The 17,350-nt window shown below is 34.0% G+C and overlaps 1 protein-coding gene across 2 annotated transcripts; it reads left to right on the top strand.

The window, feature by feature from the left end:
* Positions 1–1,789: 1,789 nt before the first annotated feature.
* LOC149221121 (CO(2)-response secreted protease-like) lies at positions 1,790–6,082 on the top strand. 2 transcript variants are annotated; one of them, XM_089385011.1, is made up of 11 exons: positions 1,790–1,943; positions 2,034–2,125; positions 2,219–2,316; positions 2,393–2,554; positions 2,794–2,905; positions 2,986–3,535; positions 3,920–4,020; positions 4,138–4,380; positions 4,488–4,602; positions 4,703–4,934; positions 5,320–6,082. In XM_089385011.1, exons 1-11 carry the CDS (start codon positions 1,866–1,868, stop codon positions 5,877–5,879), a joined length of 2,343 nt encoding a protein of 780 aa, XP_089241137.1. In that variant the 5' UTR covers positions 1,790–1,865; the 3' UTR covers positions 5,880–6,082. The 2 variants fall into 2 exon arrangements, with proteins under 2 accessions (XP_089241137.1, XP_089241138.1); XM_089385012.1 differs by having other exon boundaries at positions 2,396–2,554; positions 5,320–6,080.
* The last annotated feature ends 11,268 nt before the right edge of the window (positions 6,083–17,350 follow it).

The raw sequence follows: 17,350 nt of genomic DNA, 5'->3' as shown, positions 1-17,350 counted from the left end.
ATCAATCTTTGTGCAAACTATTGAAAATATTGTCTCTCTCATTCATTACCAACTAGTTATTAATAGACAATTACATACACATATAAAAATATAATACAACAACTGTAATATTCAAAAACATTATCATCCAAATCCAAACACATAAACACACAAACCACTCAAAGCATCCAAACAAAGATTTACAAACCATTGAAAGCAAGCAACATAGACTAAATTAATGAAGAGAATGATATGGTTATGCGAGGCAAAGAAAACATAATGTGAATTTTGAAGTTAATCTCAAATATATACATAATAATGATAAACTAAAAATGTGACATTATTGTCCTCAACTGGGACCAACTTAGATAGATCCATCTAACATTGGATCTATCATGGGCTGAGAGGGATCAAATCCCTCGAAGTGTCATCTAACATTGGATCTATTTGGATCTATCATGGGCCGAGATGGACCAAATCCCTAGAGGTGCAAACCTTTCCTGAAACTCTACACTCCAAAAAGAAAGTTTGCACCTCGAAAGATTTAATCCCTCTTGAAACATGATAGATCCAATATTAGATAAATCTAAATTAGTTATAAGTCAATTTGTATGGATAGTAATAAACATCTTCTGTTGCAATCTCTTTTGAACAATATCACAAAAATATATTGAATGCTATTTTCCTAATAATACCAATATGTTTTTCGTATGAAAAGTAAATAAATAATATTCATAAATCTAAACCAGCGAAAAAAGACAATAAATACAAGCCAGCAAAATAGATAGAAAAACAAAAACTACACAACGTTATAGTACGTGATGTTCATAAAGCCTAAGTAATGTAAATCCATCCACGGGAGAAGATGCACAAAGACATGGCGTCGAGTCATTGACAAAGACAAGATGAACCAACAGTGGGATAATGAAGAGTATAGCTGTAGGTGAACCAAACGGAGCAGTAGGAGAAGCGCAAGACGCAACTGTGAAACTATAGGAAAGATGGCGGGTGCGCTTAACCATGGGGCCGAGAGATGAACGGAAGGACAACCGAGAAGGCATTGGGAGCCGTTTAGAGGAATCTAACAGCTGGAAGAGAGAAAAAGAGGCACAACGCAGCCGATGAAACTATGAAATTTGTTTTTGTCGGCAAAAATTTTGTTTTTTTTGGACTAAAAAACAGGTCATTTGGCAGGGACAACAGAGTGTCTATTAAAGATTACTAACCGATTATTTCAAGCACATGGTTTTTTATTAAGAGTGATGAGTCAACCAGAACATGGTTTTCCTTCATTAAAAATGATGAGTAAACCTAGATTAGATAATTATTTTTTAATGATGAGTGAACCTAGATTAGATAATTATTTTTGGTCGGACTTCCCAATATTCCGACGATAACATTCCATTATAAGCCCATCATTTTTTCATCTAAAAAACCGGTAATTTTTATACAACAAAAGACGTGCAGCCTACGTTCCAAATAACTTTTGATAGTAGATATCCTCCGTCCGCCCGCCAATGTTGAAGACAGAACCAATAAAACGAAAGTGGAAGTAAACAGTCGCCGCGAAAAAAGTTGGATGCAGCTTGCAACGCAATTTATCTATAATTTTTGCGCTGCATTTCGTACATTCTCAAGTTGACCACGCCATTGCGACTTTTTGTTAATACGATAAGCACGTCCATTCAACATTGGCGGCTGTAAGGATTTGCACGAATCTAAATCGCAAATAGTCGCAAATAGCCATCGTCAGATCCAGTACTGACACCACTCGCTCTGCTCGATCTCATTTAAATAAAGCTCCACCCTCCACCCTCCACCCTCCACCGTTCTCATGATCTAGATTGATTGTAGACTGAAGTGGATAGTAGTGAGAAATATTAGTGATGGGGTTCAAGCTTTATTTTGCATTGCTTTTTCTCTGCACTCTGCTGTTCGGCCTCGCCATTGCCGAGGATGGAAAGGTGCGGACTCTTAATTTCTTAAAATTAATTCTCTTTTTGCTGCAACATTACTCAGTTTTAATGTCGCTAATTTCACTGATCTACATGCAGGTGCACATTGTATACATGGGGAGTTTACTCCACAATAATAGAGAACAGCTTGTAAACAGTCATCTGGAGGTTCTTTCGTCTGTTCTCGAAAGGTATCAAATTATGAAATAAACATTCAAATTTCAGAATTGATTTTATTGTTCTTATATTTATGTGTGTGTTGGGGGGTATGTGAACCTTTGCAGTCCGAGACACGCAGAGATATCTCTGGTGCGTAGCTATACTTCTGCTTTTAATGGATTCGCAGCTCTATTATCCAAAGAACAAGCCACTGCATTAGCTGGTAAGTTTCGTTAACCAGTGTTGTTGTTAATGAGTAAGCCCCCATGTTGGTATTCTGATATATTCCCATGATTTAGCAGGCAAAGCAGGAGTATTATCAGTGTTCCCTGATCCAGTGTTAAACCTTCATACAACACACTCATGGGACTACTTAGAAAAGGACTTGGCCATGTCAAGCTCTTCATACAGAAAACCAAAGTCTTCTGGCGCTGATGTCATAATAGGGTTTCTAGATACAGGTATATAAAAAGAAATACATATTTTTTTAAATTTATATATTATATAATTATTTATTTATAAAAATGATTATTCTATATCTATATAAAAATGGTTTATAACAACATAATTTTCTTTATATGATATCAATGAAGAATGAAATTTCTAAATATGTTAAGAGTGCTCTGTTCATATTAAGGGTTTTTATTTGTTTTTTTTAACAATTAATATAACTTCTTGGAAAATAATCTTTTATCCGAAGGCATTTGGCCGGAGGCAGCCAGCTTCAGTGACAAGGGTATGGGCCCTGTTCCTTCGCGGTGGAAGGGAGCATGCGTTAAGGGAGAAGGTTTCAACGTTTCCAACTGCAACAGGTGATCTATGCAACTGAAATAAGTTAGTTCGTTGTTTTCTTGTTTGACTTACAGCTAAAATAGTATTGCGGTCTTAACAGGAAAATAATTGGGGCAAGATATTACTCAGGCGGAGAGGACGATGATGTGGTTACAAATATTAAACCGAAATCAATATGGCCACAATCAAGGACTGCAAGAGATTATCAGGGCCATGGCACGTTTACAGCTTCCACTGCAGCTGGCAGCTTTGTGGACAATGCAAACTATAATGGTCTCGCTAACGGGACAGCCAGAGGTGGACCGGCCAGTTCCACTACCAGAATTGCCATGTATAGGGTTTGTGGGCTGGATTATGGGTGCCCTGGTGTGCAGATTTTAGCTGCCTTTGACGATGCAGTTAAAGATGGAGTGGATATTGTATCCATCTCAATTGGAGGAAATCAGGCCGATTTTGTGAACGATCCAATTGCCATTGGAGCATTTCATGCTACTCAGAAAGGAATTCTGGTTGTATCCTCTGCGGGAAACGACGGACCTGATTCTCAAACAGCCGTTAATACTGCGCCATGGATTTTTACGGTTGGAGCGGCCTCAATCGACCGGGAATTCCTCTCAAACGTTGTGTTAGGCAACGGTAAGATTATTCAGGTGAGAACAAGGGAAAACAAACCTAAAAGTATCATGTTTCTTCACTTTACACAACAATTAGTACTTTCATTTGTTCAGCAATTCACTAATAGATTCTGCCATTCACGAGCATGCCCTGTTTTTACAGGGATAATAATGAGAATTTCATGCTTGTTCCTAATGGTAATAAAGACTATTTAATAAAGATGTCGACTAAACCTGCAATAAAACGCAGCTGTGTGTCAATCTCTCGAATTGGGGCAACAATTTTGGAAATCAGTCAGATGTAGATTGGTTCTATGACAGATATTTTGTAAAATGTATATAAATTATTTAATATTTTTCATGATTTCTAGATCCATTATTTTGGGGATCTGGCGTTAAAGATTTCTGCTGTGTATTTAGGGTAAGGGCATCACCTTTTCGAATCTCAGCCAATCCGCCGTGCACCCGCTTGTGTACGCAGGAAGCATTCCTGACAACTCCAGTTACCCAGCAGCTGCAAGGTAAATTACATTGATTTTCCAGCGCAGATGTGTCTTAGGGACATTAAACCATATAATGTAGGAAATTTTATAATCATATTTTTCATGAGGAGAAATTCTAAGGAAGGTATTCTGCAGAAATTGTCTTCTAGAATCCTTAGACGCAAGCAAAGCGAAAGGAAAGGTTATACTCTGTATTGCAAATGCCACAGCTACATCGAAGGGAATAATGAAATTCACAGTCCAGGACGCTGGAGGCATAGGCATGATTTTTGTGGACGATTTACAGATATTTGAAGCATATGACTCCGGCACCTTTGCAGCGACTACAGTAAGTACATCGTCTGCAACAGAGATCTTTTCTTACATAAACTCAACCAGGTGCGTTTAAGCCTATTCTCTGTCACATGTTTATATTGATGAATTATTCATTTGGATATTCAATTACAGTGTGGCTGTTTGTAATCTTCTAAGCCTTGTCATTATAGAAATCCTGTTGCAACAATTACTCCAACAGAGGTTGTCACAAATTACAAGCCCGCTCCTGTTATTGCATCCTTTTCGTCAAGAGGACCTGGAGGGCTGACCCAGAACATTCTCAAGGTAAGTACTCACTGATTTAGAGTCCATTTAGCTTAATTAACATTCAGAAGCTAATTATGAGAGATGATCACAACATGAACGCTTTAATTGATATTTGCAGCCAGACATCAGCGCACCAGGTGTGAATATCATTGCTGCATGGGATCCTCCCAATACGTTTATAGACACAGATCCTTCAGACACAGTTCTTTCAGGGACGGTTTCTACCGCATTTAACATGATGTCTGGAACATCCGTAGCAGTTCCTCATGTTAGCGGAGCTGCTGCATTTGTAAAATCTATCAATCCTACTTGGAGCTCCTCTGCTATCAGATCAGCCCTGATGACAACAGGTACTTTTCAGGGTTTATTCTTGAAATCCATCGTGTATTAATGCAAATATCACATTGACCAAAGCCTGGAGACCTTTTCCCCCTTATTCTGAAAGACTGGATATTTATGATTTCAGTAATGCCTAAATTGAATTTAGTACTTTGAAATGCATAATCCCTTAAAGCAAGTTTTTTCCAAGCGTTAGTTCAGGACCATCCATGAAGTCAAATGTTGATTCAAAATCATTTACAATAGGAATTAATTCAACTAGTCATTGTAGTCAATGTTAATGACAATGGGTGTTTGGCTGATTCAACGTCAGCATATATGGCCTCTTTCAGAAAAATTCCTTTTACAATACCACAGCCACTTTTTCTAACTTGTGTACTCTAATGTATATGGCAGCTATTGTAAGGAACAATATGGGGGAACTATTGACTAATGAATCAGATATCTCTGGCACGCCATTTGATTTTGGATCCGGAGTAGTGAATCCAATAGGAGCTCTGCAACCAGGGCTTGTATATGAAACATCAACCGATGATTACTTCCGCTTTATGTGTAATTACGGTCTGGACTCTAAGAATATCATGCTCATTGCGGCGAATGAAAGCTATAGGTGTCCATCTGGTGCAAAGGTGGATCTGATCAGTGACATGAACTATCCAAGCATAGCCATTTCCAAGCTAAATATTGTGAATGGGAGCACAACTGTAAGCAGAAGCGTCACAAACATCAGTCCTGATGTCGCACCTACTTACAAGGTCACCATTGGTGCACCTCCGGGTTTGAGTGTGAAGGTCTCTCCGGAAATTCTTAAATTCTCTGAAACTTCCAAGAAGCTATCTTTCGACGTAGTTTTTACAGCAACCAAGTTTGCCACCAAAGGATATGTTTTCGGTACACTCGTGTGGAACGATGGAAAACATAATGTTCGTACTCCTTTTGCAGTGAATCTGGTGTGACCAAACCATAAGGGGCAACCTTAGAGATGGTCAAGTAACAAAACAAATGAAACATGCAGCAAGGCTGCTTATTCCTTGCATAGACTGTAAAGTAATAAAACAAGCGAAACCTGCTTATTGTTAGATATAATAATTTTTGGTGGTCTCTAGTATTGAGTTCGTAAGGACACATAATCAGTTAAAGATCCAGGTCTCAAATATCATATCTCATTTCAGGGAATATTTTCCTTTCTAGAAAAAAAAAGTTAGAGAGTACATTATCTTTCCATTCAGCAGGACCTTCCATTGGGCTTCTTTAATGGAGCAGCCTAAGTGAAAGCAGGACTTTCCATTGGGCTTCTTTAATGGAGCAGCCTAAGTGAAGGTTTGTGGAGGAGGGCCTTGAAAGTAGGAGTGCCTTGAAAGTATGACAAATAATAGATCAGTTCAGTTCATTTCAGAATTGGTCTTGGTCCTGGAACAAATACCAAAACAGAATTGATGGTTGTTTAGGCACTCCGGATGTTCACTAAATTAAAAAAAACATAAAAAACATTTTATTCTAAATTTAAAAAATATATATTAAAAGATATCTTATACACGATATCTTATTCTAAATGTATCTTATTCTAAATGTATTATTGATTGACTGTAAGAGAAGCTCACCTTGAGGTTTTAAATCTAGCAGCCTGGAAACACAAAATTGAGAATCTAAAAACTCATAATAAGAATCTTAAAACTCATTTCCAAAATATTAAATTCCAATACATATATAGAAATTTCAACAATACAATAGATAGTTTCTCAAAAGCATTTTAGATAGTCTCTCAAAAGCATTTTAGAGATGAACCCAGACCCAATTATATATGAAAACTTGATTGGTAACCAGGTTTAAGGCTCTCTCTCTTTTCTTATTACACATATGAACTAATTCTCAGTGCCCTGCTTCTGGGTCAAAGCTGGTAACTAAAACAATACAGAAGTAAAGCTGTCAGGCCCAGCATAGGAACAACCTGAACTGGAGCAGTCTATTTAGTTTCTTTTTGTAACAGGAGTCTTATTGTGTATAGCTATCTAACTTACATTTTCTTTTGTTCCAGTCTTCACAGGTTCAAACATCTCTTATTTTACTTGAGTTCTGTAGATGAAATTTTGTTGTTTTTACCAGACAGCTGAAAAGTATCAGCAAATCTGTATTTTTTTTTCTTTTCAAAAAAATAACAGAAGGAAAAAAATATTTTACCGTTAAAAAAATTAGTTAACGATAAATTGACTTTATGAATTTACCTAATTACATTAACCCAACACAATCTGGATAAGGAAACAGTGAATATAAGCGACATAAAGCATGTTGATTTAATTATTTCATTTAACGTAGACCACTCCTCGTCTTTATGTTGTGCTACTAGATAAGTGCGTGACGCCTCAAATTTCGATCTTCATAGTGTGCTTCCAAATAAATACTTTCAAACTAATTGACAGACACGTGTACATACGTAACAAAATATTTCTTAAAATTTTAAGAGTTAATATTTCTAAGTCTGTTAATTTAAAAAAGGATTTTTTAATTTTTTTTATTCACTGAAAGTTTATAGTAAAAATTTATTTTATATTATAAATTATTTTATTTTATTTTGTAATATAAAATTATTTTATGTTACTCATCATCATAAAATACATAAAATCATTAAAAATTTGAATATTTTGATCAAAATTCATCAAACACTTATTATATAAAATACTAAAATTATTAAAAATTTAAATTTTGATGAAATTCCATCAAACAATTTATAATTCTTTTTATAGTAAAAGCAAATAAAATTGAACTTTTAAAATCTTAATATTAATTTCTATCCATGTTTTTTTATATTAACCATTGAATGAGAAATGCAAAAATGAAATTCCATTGAACAATTTATAATTTTTATAGTAAAAGCAAATAAAATTGAACTTTTTAAATTTTAATATTAATTTCCATCCATATGTTTTTTTATATTCACCATTGAATGAGAAATGCAAAAATGAATTCATTTACATCAACAATAACCTTGAACATGTTGTTTATTGCGAGAATAAGTTTCGAAATTGAGATTAGATTATCTATTAATCAATCAATTTTTGTGGTGATTTATAGTTGACAAATATACAACAGTGAACCCAATAATATCTTTTGAGAATTTAAATGGAAGTAAATTATGTCGTGTCTTTTTCACTCTTAATGCATTGAATATAATTAGCAATTACCCCCACAGGTACAAAGGATATAATTAGCAATTGCCCCTACAGGTACAAAGGCACACCGAAGGAATACAAGATTTGGGAAGATCATCTCGTAAAAGATAGAGCCTAATGCTAAATTTTAAAATTGGAAATCTGCTAATAATCATAAATTTTTGTTTACAAAATACAAAGTAACTCAATAAAATTAATTACATTGAACTTAATGATGACTAAAAATATTCATTTTTTCCAAAACGTTACATGCACCCAAATTTTTATTTATAAAATAGCTCAATAAATTTAATTACATTCAACTTAATGATGACTAAAATATTCATTTTTACCAAAAATTTACATGCACACAAAATTTGTAATTAAAGGATCTATAAATCTTATGCCCTATTTAATTCTAAATATAAAATTTTAAAATAATAATCAAGATTTTCACAATTTACATACAAACATTTCCCTAAAACAACCATTTGGAATCCCTTGCAAATTTTCATTTATGTCATAAGCTTAAACGAAAATCCTTATTCTTTATGCTAGCTTAATCTAGCTTGAAACAAATAAAGGTTGAACCTTACCTTTAACTTGAAGAAAAAACAATTATGCACTAGATTCAATTTTTTTCAACAACATAGCAAGTTTCAATTAATTATGTAGACAAAAATGGTGTTTCTCATGTACAATTAAATCCAATCAAACATTCAATTGTAGACACTATTAAAAATCAATCTCAGACATCACACTAGAAACACTCTGATAAGAAAAGTGTCATTCTCACGAAAAGAAATATAGAGCAAAAGGGTTAGGTGGAAGGTGTTCCTTTAAGGGCATATTGCTTTGTGTCTTCTTTCAAGTAAGATCATCATTGAATACACTAAGAACCAAACCTGGGCCACTTTAATAAAATCAAGTCAATTATTAGACAACATCTCCTGGAATTTACACATACATAGGATATGATAACAATGGATAGTACAATAACAACAGTGGAGATTTAATAATATTAAATTAGAGAGATCATATGCTTATTTGTTCATTGACGTTTTTTGCTTAAGCATGCTTCTAAATCAAGTTTTCTATGGAAGTTTAGGAGTCACTGGAAGAATTTCTCTATTGACCATGCATTTTAGCACAATAGGTTTGGGATCTTAGAATCATCGATGTTTTCTCATTTGATAAATCTTAGTAATTATCTTAATTTTGGTCATCATTTTTTTTCTTAGAATTCAAAATTTTGTTTTTTATTCACAATTTTTTTTATTGTAAAGTACGATTTTTTCATTTTCAGGCTAGAACAAACATTGTTCATGTTTCACTAGTACAAAATGACTAATTAGTTACTAAAAAAATGACTAAAATTTGCATATAAATGACCATTTTTCAAACGGTGACCAGTAGTAACTAATTTACAGTATCTTATAACGCGACCAAAATTTAGTCATTGATTTGGTCATTAATATCCACAATTAATGGCCAAATATACAACACAAATATTATTATATGGTCACCTAAGAAAGAAGAATTAATGACCAAAGAAATATGACCAAAATATTGTTCATGTCATAAGATACTATAAATTAGCTACTAATAGTCATATGTATGCAAATTTTAGTCACGTTTGAAACCAATTAATGAGCAAAGAAATATGACTAAATTTTGATTGTGTTATAAGATACTATAAATTAGCTACTAATAGTCGTATATACGCAAAATTTAGTTGTCATTTGTAATACAAAATTCATCATTTGTAGTAGTCATTTATATTTTTCAGTAATTTCATATTCATTATATAAATGACTATTTTAATAGTTTATATTCATTTTATTTATTTTCATTAATAATTATTGTAAACAAATAATTTAATTGTATATTCATTTTGTTTGTGTTCATAATTAATCAATATAAACTACTAATTTAGTAGTTTTCAATTGATTTTATGTGCTCATTCTTAATCAACATAAATTACGTAGTATGATTTTGCGACTAAATTAAAAATGTGTTATACAATGTGCACTGGTTCATCTAATATGAAAATGCAAAGTTATATATGTTAATTACAATAATAAATAATATCAATTGCAATTATAAATAATTTCAACCGCATAAATTATATTATATGAAATTTCAAGTATTACAAAATGAGTTTACAACTTAGTATTGGCTAGAACACAATTTACACATGAAATGTTGTTTCATCACTACAAAACATTTTCATTATGTTTCCAAAGAATTGCAAGTGAATTCACCATCTCTGGAGACTTTACTATCAATCTCTATGTGTGTGTCTTATGTGGGATATTGCCTTTAAGCGTATCACTAGAATGGTTCTCTTCTCTTTCTTTTTTCATTTTTCGCCCGAGTGTTATTGTTTTCCTCTTTCTTCAAATCCTATTGTTGACCATCAATATTGAATTCCTTTTCTGAAAACAAAAGAAGGTAGAGTGCAGAGTGTAATACATGAAATACGATGAACATTAGAATATAAACTAAAGTAGAGTATAAAGGATTTATATGACATATACCTCAACATCAACAATGTTAAAGTCATTTTTCCCCATAAAAGCAAGAAGCTCAAACAGGATTTCTTTCGTTGAGCAATAGTGGCCACTATGTGGTTAGATGACTTGTATAAACAAAGAAAATAAAATGTCACCATAGAAAATAACACCTTAGTAACTTAGTGTTCAACCTTCAGGGAAAGCTTAGGCACAATCATGCTAACTAAGTTACATTCTAGAAATATGAAGCTATAAATAACATTTGAAAACAAATAATCTGAGGTGTGATGTCTAATACTTGTTGTTTTATTTGCAACAACATCTCATTCTCCAACGCATGAACTTGGTCAAGTATATAAACAACATGTGCTCAAATAACAACATGAAAGTAAACTTTTTTGATAGTCATGAAAATATTTCAACACGAACAATTAACATAATTTCAATCAATATCGTGTAATGCTAGTTTCATCTTCAAGCCTTCGTTGCTATTTAAATGGGCATGATACCAATTATTTTCAATTTCATAGTTAAAATACAAAGAAAAATCAAAAGTGACGCTTAAAATATAATAAAACAATAAAGGGAGGATATCATGGAATGGACATTGCAATTATAAAAAAATTGTTTACCTATTAATCGTTGTATTCTTAGACATTTCTAAAACATTTTCTTGCCCAAAATAACCATGAGGTGAAAGAATCACGACATTAAAAACATCCATGGACAACCTATGCTCAAATCACTTTTAGTTTTGTCACCTAAAAAATAATTGCAACAATATATAGCACTGATCTCAAACAACTTACAGATAAATCCTTAGTGGCACAAATTCTCCCAATATTTGTATCAAAGCTTAGCAGAATTTTGTATACTCCTTTTAGGACTATATGCAATATGCCACTTGTCTTTAGTAAAGTTCAACAACATATTACACTCTTTAAATGGAAAACCAGATACAGTTTCAATAAACAGACTGAGAAATTAACAGCGAAATGCATATGGACACTAATACCGTTGAACAGACAATATGTTACAAATAAGAAGATTGTTTTTAAGAACTTAAAGGAGGACCAAATACCAACCCAAGCATGATTTAAGAGCCTTTTGAAGATTTTCATACTTATTTCTCATGGACCCTTTCAACATGCATTCGAAAGATTGGGTAACAAAGTAACCTGTAGTTCCAACCATTGAATTAAAATAAGAAAATGTTATTTTCAGCCTCTTTCTCTTGGGAGTGTTTCTTTTACATTGCCCCTATTTCTGAGTGTGTCATCCCATCATCCAAACTACACATGGAAAACAAATATATTCATTTGTTCAATATATTGGAAATCAAATGTAAAATTAACTCAACTTGATCTTTACATGGCATAGGCATAATGTAATGGTACAATAGAAGCATGCTAACTCAGAAACAGGAGATGATAAAAAAGAATAATGGAGCATTGTTTCCTTCCATATAATTTCCTCTAGACACAGCAGTCGAAAGGATGTCATGTATCAACATATGCTCCTCATTGGTACATGCATTTCCTTATTCCATGAAATCATGCACATATGCTACCCTCTTACTAGACATGACCCTCGATCCTAGAGCTTAAACACAGTGAGAATAGAGCTTCTGCAAGCATGCATGCAACTTGATATTCATGGTCAAACCAATGAATGTGGCAATGAAATTGAAATTTCACATTCTTGGCTATCATTGTTTGCCTAGAATAATGTTCTTGGTAACTGGAATTTCTCGTTCTCATTCTTGGTACATGTTTCTAGTATTTATCATCATAGATAACTTGATGTCATAAAGTCAAATAGAGATCAAAATTTAAGCATAACTCCTATAGTCAAATATTAAGGTCCATCTTCCATAATGAATTCTAAGGAATTTCTCATCATATCCCAGTAAATTTCCAATTTAAGATCCTAATATCATGGATTATAATCAATATGATTAGCCTGACATCTTCCATCACAAAATAATTCTCCTTATATAATGACCCAATTTTAAATTAAAATCATAACCTTCAAAGCTTCATTACAATCTTCCATCATTAGCCTCAAATGAGGGCATATATATTATGGCTTTAGATGATGATGCAGGAGCATTCAAACCAAGAGAAAATCATTGTAATTAAGTAGACATAGGGGGTCATGTATTTTTAGGAAGTTGGATTCCTAAGTGATAAATTGATGTAATATTAAGCTTTTGATTGCATAAAATAGAAACTAATTAGATAGTGAGAGGAAGTTGTAAATTCTCTCAAATAAATGAGAACATGAGTGGTGAATAAATGACAAGAGTTAGAAGTCAATTAGGACTCTTAAAACAGTTTCATGATTCGAGGGACGAGAGAGATATTTTAGGAATTAATTGAAGTAGAATTGGATAGAGGATTTAGGAGTCAAACCAGGATTAGTTCAATAGAACTTTTTGGCATAAATGTAAGCCTACAGGTAGAGCACAAGGAGGCCATGATATTGAAGAATAGGCCTGTGTGAGACACAGAGTCTTTGATATGTAATTGGTTGTTTATATTTATATATATAGATGTTTATTCCTGACCGTGTCAACGTGTTGAAGAGTATTTCATGAATGAATTACTTGTGAATTCGTAGGATTTGTGATGGTTTGTAGGTAGAATTATGAAGGACGCAGAGGAAAAAAATGATTTGGAGGAATCATGAATGGATCCTTGAATCCAATTGAGGAATAGAGGGAAGCTCTGGTGTGAAATTGCGAAGTGGGAGTTCGGAGGAGTAGCGTTGTGGAGCGACTAAAGGTGCAGACATGACAGAGTTATAGCGATGAGTGTATAATATTTGAGATCCGGCCAAGGGGTCGTAGCAGGGTTTTCCCGTGTATTTCCTTTATTGTGTTAAAGTGTCGCACCCAAGTATTTTAAGGCTAAAACGTATATTATCATTCCAATAGTCACTTATCGAAGTCAAAGGGGTGTTAGAGAATATATGTGGTAAGACTGTGGGTAACTGCGATCCCCAATTGCGATAAAGGTGAAACGTCGATAGCTGTACAGAAGCCGTACAGAGGACGAAAAAGGTATGTTTTGCAGGTTTTCCTTTGTAAATGGTTTATAAAGGAAAAGAGAATTTATGCATTAAAATATATGTAACCAAGGTTAGCAAAGGGAAAGGTTATATATATGCGGGCTTAAAGGAATAATGAAGGTTGTGAAGGTTTAAAGGTCCTGATAGGAAGGATTAATGAAATGCTTTAATCAAAGCCTTATAAGAAGGATCGAGGGGTGATAAAATTCCGATAAGAGGTTTAAGCGGGGGTAACCCTACGTCATTTGTTATTAGAGCTGGGTTGTAATTAAAACCATTGGGGTTAAACAGAACAGAGAAATTCTATGTGAAAGAATTAAAAGCAAAGTTATGTGTTAAGGTGTTTATGTAGGAAAGGAAGGATCAGATTCTAATCTAACAGAAGGAAGGCACACAGACGAGATGTGTAGCAGAACTTGCAGATGCAAGAGACAGAGGAAATCGATTCAAAGTACAGGTGGAATGGTGAAACAAGATCATACTAAGATCTTGAAAGTGAGGTAATATGTTCTGTTTTAAATTAAGAATGTGTGTTTTTACACTAATGCACAAGTGACAACAAGAGAAGTTGTGGGAGGAGAACCAGATGTGTTCTTGAAGAAAGAGTAAGGAAAACACTCTGATGGGGAAGTGGCAGTGAACTTGAAGAATCCAACAAGAGATTGGACAAAGAGGACAATTGAAGTGTTCTCAAGAGAGAGTGAGATATTGTAGAAGCCTAGAAGGAGAAAAGGTGTTGCTCATGAGGAGGTTCCAGACAGAGGAACCGTGCCTACCAAAAGATTGAGTGAGGAGAGCTTAGTGAGATAAGATTGCAGCGAGGAGGACTAGTTGCTGCAGAGGCTTGTTGCAGATGAGTAAGGAGCACATGAAGAAAGAGGAGAAGAATATGACTACTAATAGTCATAGCAAAGGTTCAGAGAGAAGCCATAGTAGAAAAAAGATGAAGAAATAGGATGCCAAGGCAAATGGCAAGAGGATGAGTCAGGAGGAAATTGACAAAGAGATTGCAGAGTTAAAAGAACAACTCGATGCATTAAGGAGAATACTTTAGGAAAGCGAGAGAGTAGGTTGGGTCTTGAGGAAGAAGCCAGTGGAATGGCATGAGATGCAGAGAAGGCTACAACAAAAGCAAGTAAAGTGGCTGATGGGAAAACTCAAAGAAGTTGAGTTAGAAATGGAAGAGTCCATTTGTGAACCAGAATGGGGAGAAGTTTTGGGAGAAAGTGAAGACTACACTGAAGCTAAGAATGGAGATCAAGTGAAGATCTCATGGACTATTGGGATAGTTCAAAACAGCATGAGGAGATGATGACTGAAGATGAAGATTTGAAGACTGAAAATTCAAGTGAGGCCAAAGGTTCACATTGTTTTAAATCTGACAATTTGTGTATGTGTGCAGGTGAAACAGGTGAAGGACAATTTGTTGATATTGTCATAAAGGAGGAAGAAGACAAGCATAATCTAAATTCCGTTCTGGAAGAAGATGAGATAGATAGGTCTCGTATATAGTTGGGGAAAAATATCAAGCAACCAAGTGAAGGGCTTCAAGAAATTGAAGAGGAGACCACCGAATAATTTTTGAGTCATAAAGAGAACTTGGAACAACAAGGAGATATGATGGTTGAAGCATCCAATGAGACCATAGGGTCTTATGTTTTTAAAACTGATAGTTTGTGTATGATGGTAGGTATTGCAGGAGAAAAGCAACCTTTTGAAGATATCTTCAGAGGAGATGAAGATCTAGAAGTAAAAGGTGACAAAGAAAAATTCTCAGAAGAAGAAGAATTTGACTACATATAGAAAGAAAAGTCTATGGATGAGTCTATAAAAGTTGTCATAGAGATGAGGCATCAGGATCTTATTCTCATGAAGAATGAAGGAATATTGTCTCAGAAAGGTAATCAAATGAGTTTGATTAATGTTATTTTTTAAAAACAAATACAAGAGACTATGTTAGCTGAAAACATAGTAAAGGATCACCAATTCACCATGATGATAGGCACAGTGGAAATAGCCATGGAAGTTGTTGAGAAAGATAGTAAGAAAGAAGGACATCTACTGAAAGATTTTAAGAAGGAAGAACCCTATGCAAAGGATTTAACCTTGGGAGAAGGAACACTAACAAAGGAGTGTTTTGCATAGGATGAGTAATCTTTTGAAGCTGTCAGAAGTATGGAAGAGTATCTTTCAGAAGATAAAAACTCTGAAGTAAAGGAGGATGGAGAATGTATCTTAAATGAGAGAAGTAGTGATTTATTGCAGTAGAAAGAACTTAATAATGCATTGACATTTGAAAATGTGACAACACATAAAGAATTTCTTATGGAAGAAGGAGATGAAATTCAGTTTGAAGAGCTGATATGTGAAACAACAGTTGAGACTATTGAACCTTATGATTTCCAAACTAATAATTTGTGTATAAATGCAGGAAACATAAGTGATGATAAAATACTTATGAAGTGTCACAAAGAAATTTCATTGCTAGAATATTTGCTAAGAAATTCAAAGTATGACAGTGTGATTACAAAGGAAGGAGTTCACTATGGTGGACAAGAGCAAGAAGACATCATTAGAGCAGATGATGTGGAAGAGAGACTAGTTGATAGTCTCATGAGTTCTTTTGAGAATTCAACACAACATACTGATGTTTTGACAGAGGAGAAAGAAATAAAGCAGCAAATTGAATTGTTGCCAAAGGAAGATAAGGCACAAAAGCCTTATGTTTTTAATTTTAACAAGTGTTTTATGAGTTCAGGTTTTGTTGTAGATGCTGGAGGAAATTTGGCACAACTGAACATCCAAATAAAGATGAAAGAAGAAGAATATGTGGAAGAATTCAATCCATGGAACAAAGATGTGGAATTGTTAGAGGGAGTGTTGGACAGTCATGATTCAATACAGGAAGAGGTAATCATGAAAGAGGGCAAGGATGATAGGGAAGCAAAAAACAAAGAAAAAGTTGGAGTAAGCAGAGAAAAAGTTGGAACAAGAGCAAAAGAAGAAGAAAAAGTAAGCCAACAACTACAAAGAGGAAGTAACCAGCAGCAGTTTAAAGAGTTAATGGACAACAGCAACAACCTGAAGCAAAGAGAAAGAGGAAGAAGTAAGGGGCAGAGTATGGACCAGCCCAAAGATGTGCTGGAAAAAGAAAATAAAGAAATGCAACAAATAATAATGAAGCAGTCCAAATGGAGGAAAATGGTAGCAATAGGAAGAAAAATCAATCAAAACTTGAACCTGATTGACAAGAAGAAGAAGATGTAGTAGAAGACAGAAAAAGTACAGGAGAAGCAAGGGAACAAGACATTTGGGCAGTTACAAAATAATGTATGGGATCCAGGAAGACAAAGATTGGAAGACACATGATTAGGAGATCATGAATATTTTCTACTTTGGGAGTTTGATGTAGGAGCATTCAAAGCAAGAGAAAATCATTGTAATTAAGTAGACATAGGGGGTCATGTATTTTTAGGAAGTTGGATTCCTAAGTGATAAATTGATGTAATATTAGGCTTTTGAGTGCATAAAATAGAAATTAATTAGATAGTGAAAGGAAGTTGTAAATGCTCTCAAATAAATGAGAACATGAGTGGTGAATAAATGACAAGAGTTAGAAGTCAATTAGGAATCTTAAAACAATTTCATGATTCGAGGGATGAAAGTGAGATTTTAGGAATTAATTGAAGTAGA

This window comes from Pinus tabuliformis, chromosome Q (genome assembly GCF_031772625.1).
Source record: "Pinus tabuliformis cultivar Carrire ecotype Pingquan chromosome Q, CPIR1, whole genome shotgun sequence".
NCBI classification, from domain to species: domain Eukaryota; kingdom Viridiplantae; phylum Streptophyta; class Pinopsida; order Pinales; family Pinaceae; genus Pinus; species Pinus tabuliformis.
Note: the sequence above shows the minus strand (reverse complement) of the source record. Positions and strands in the feature narration are given on the sequence as shown.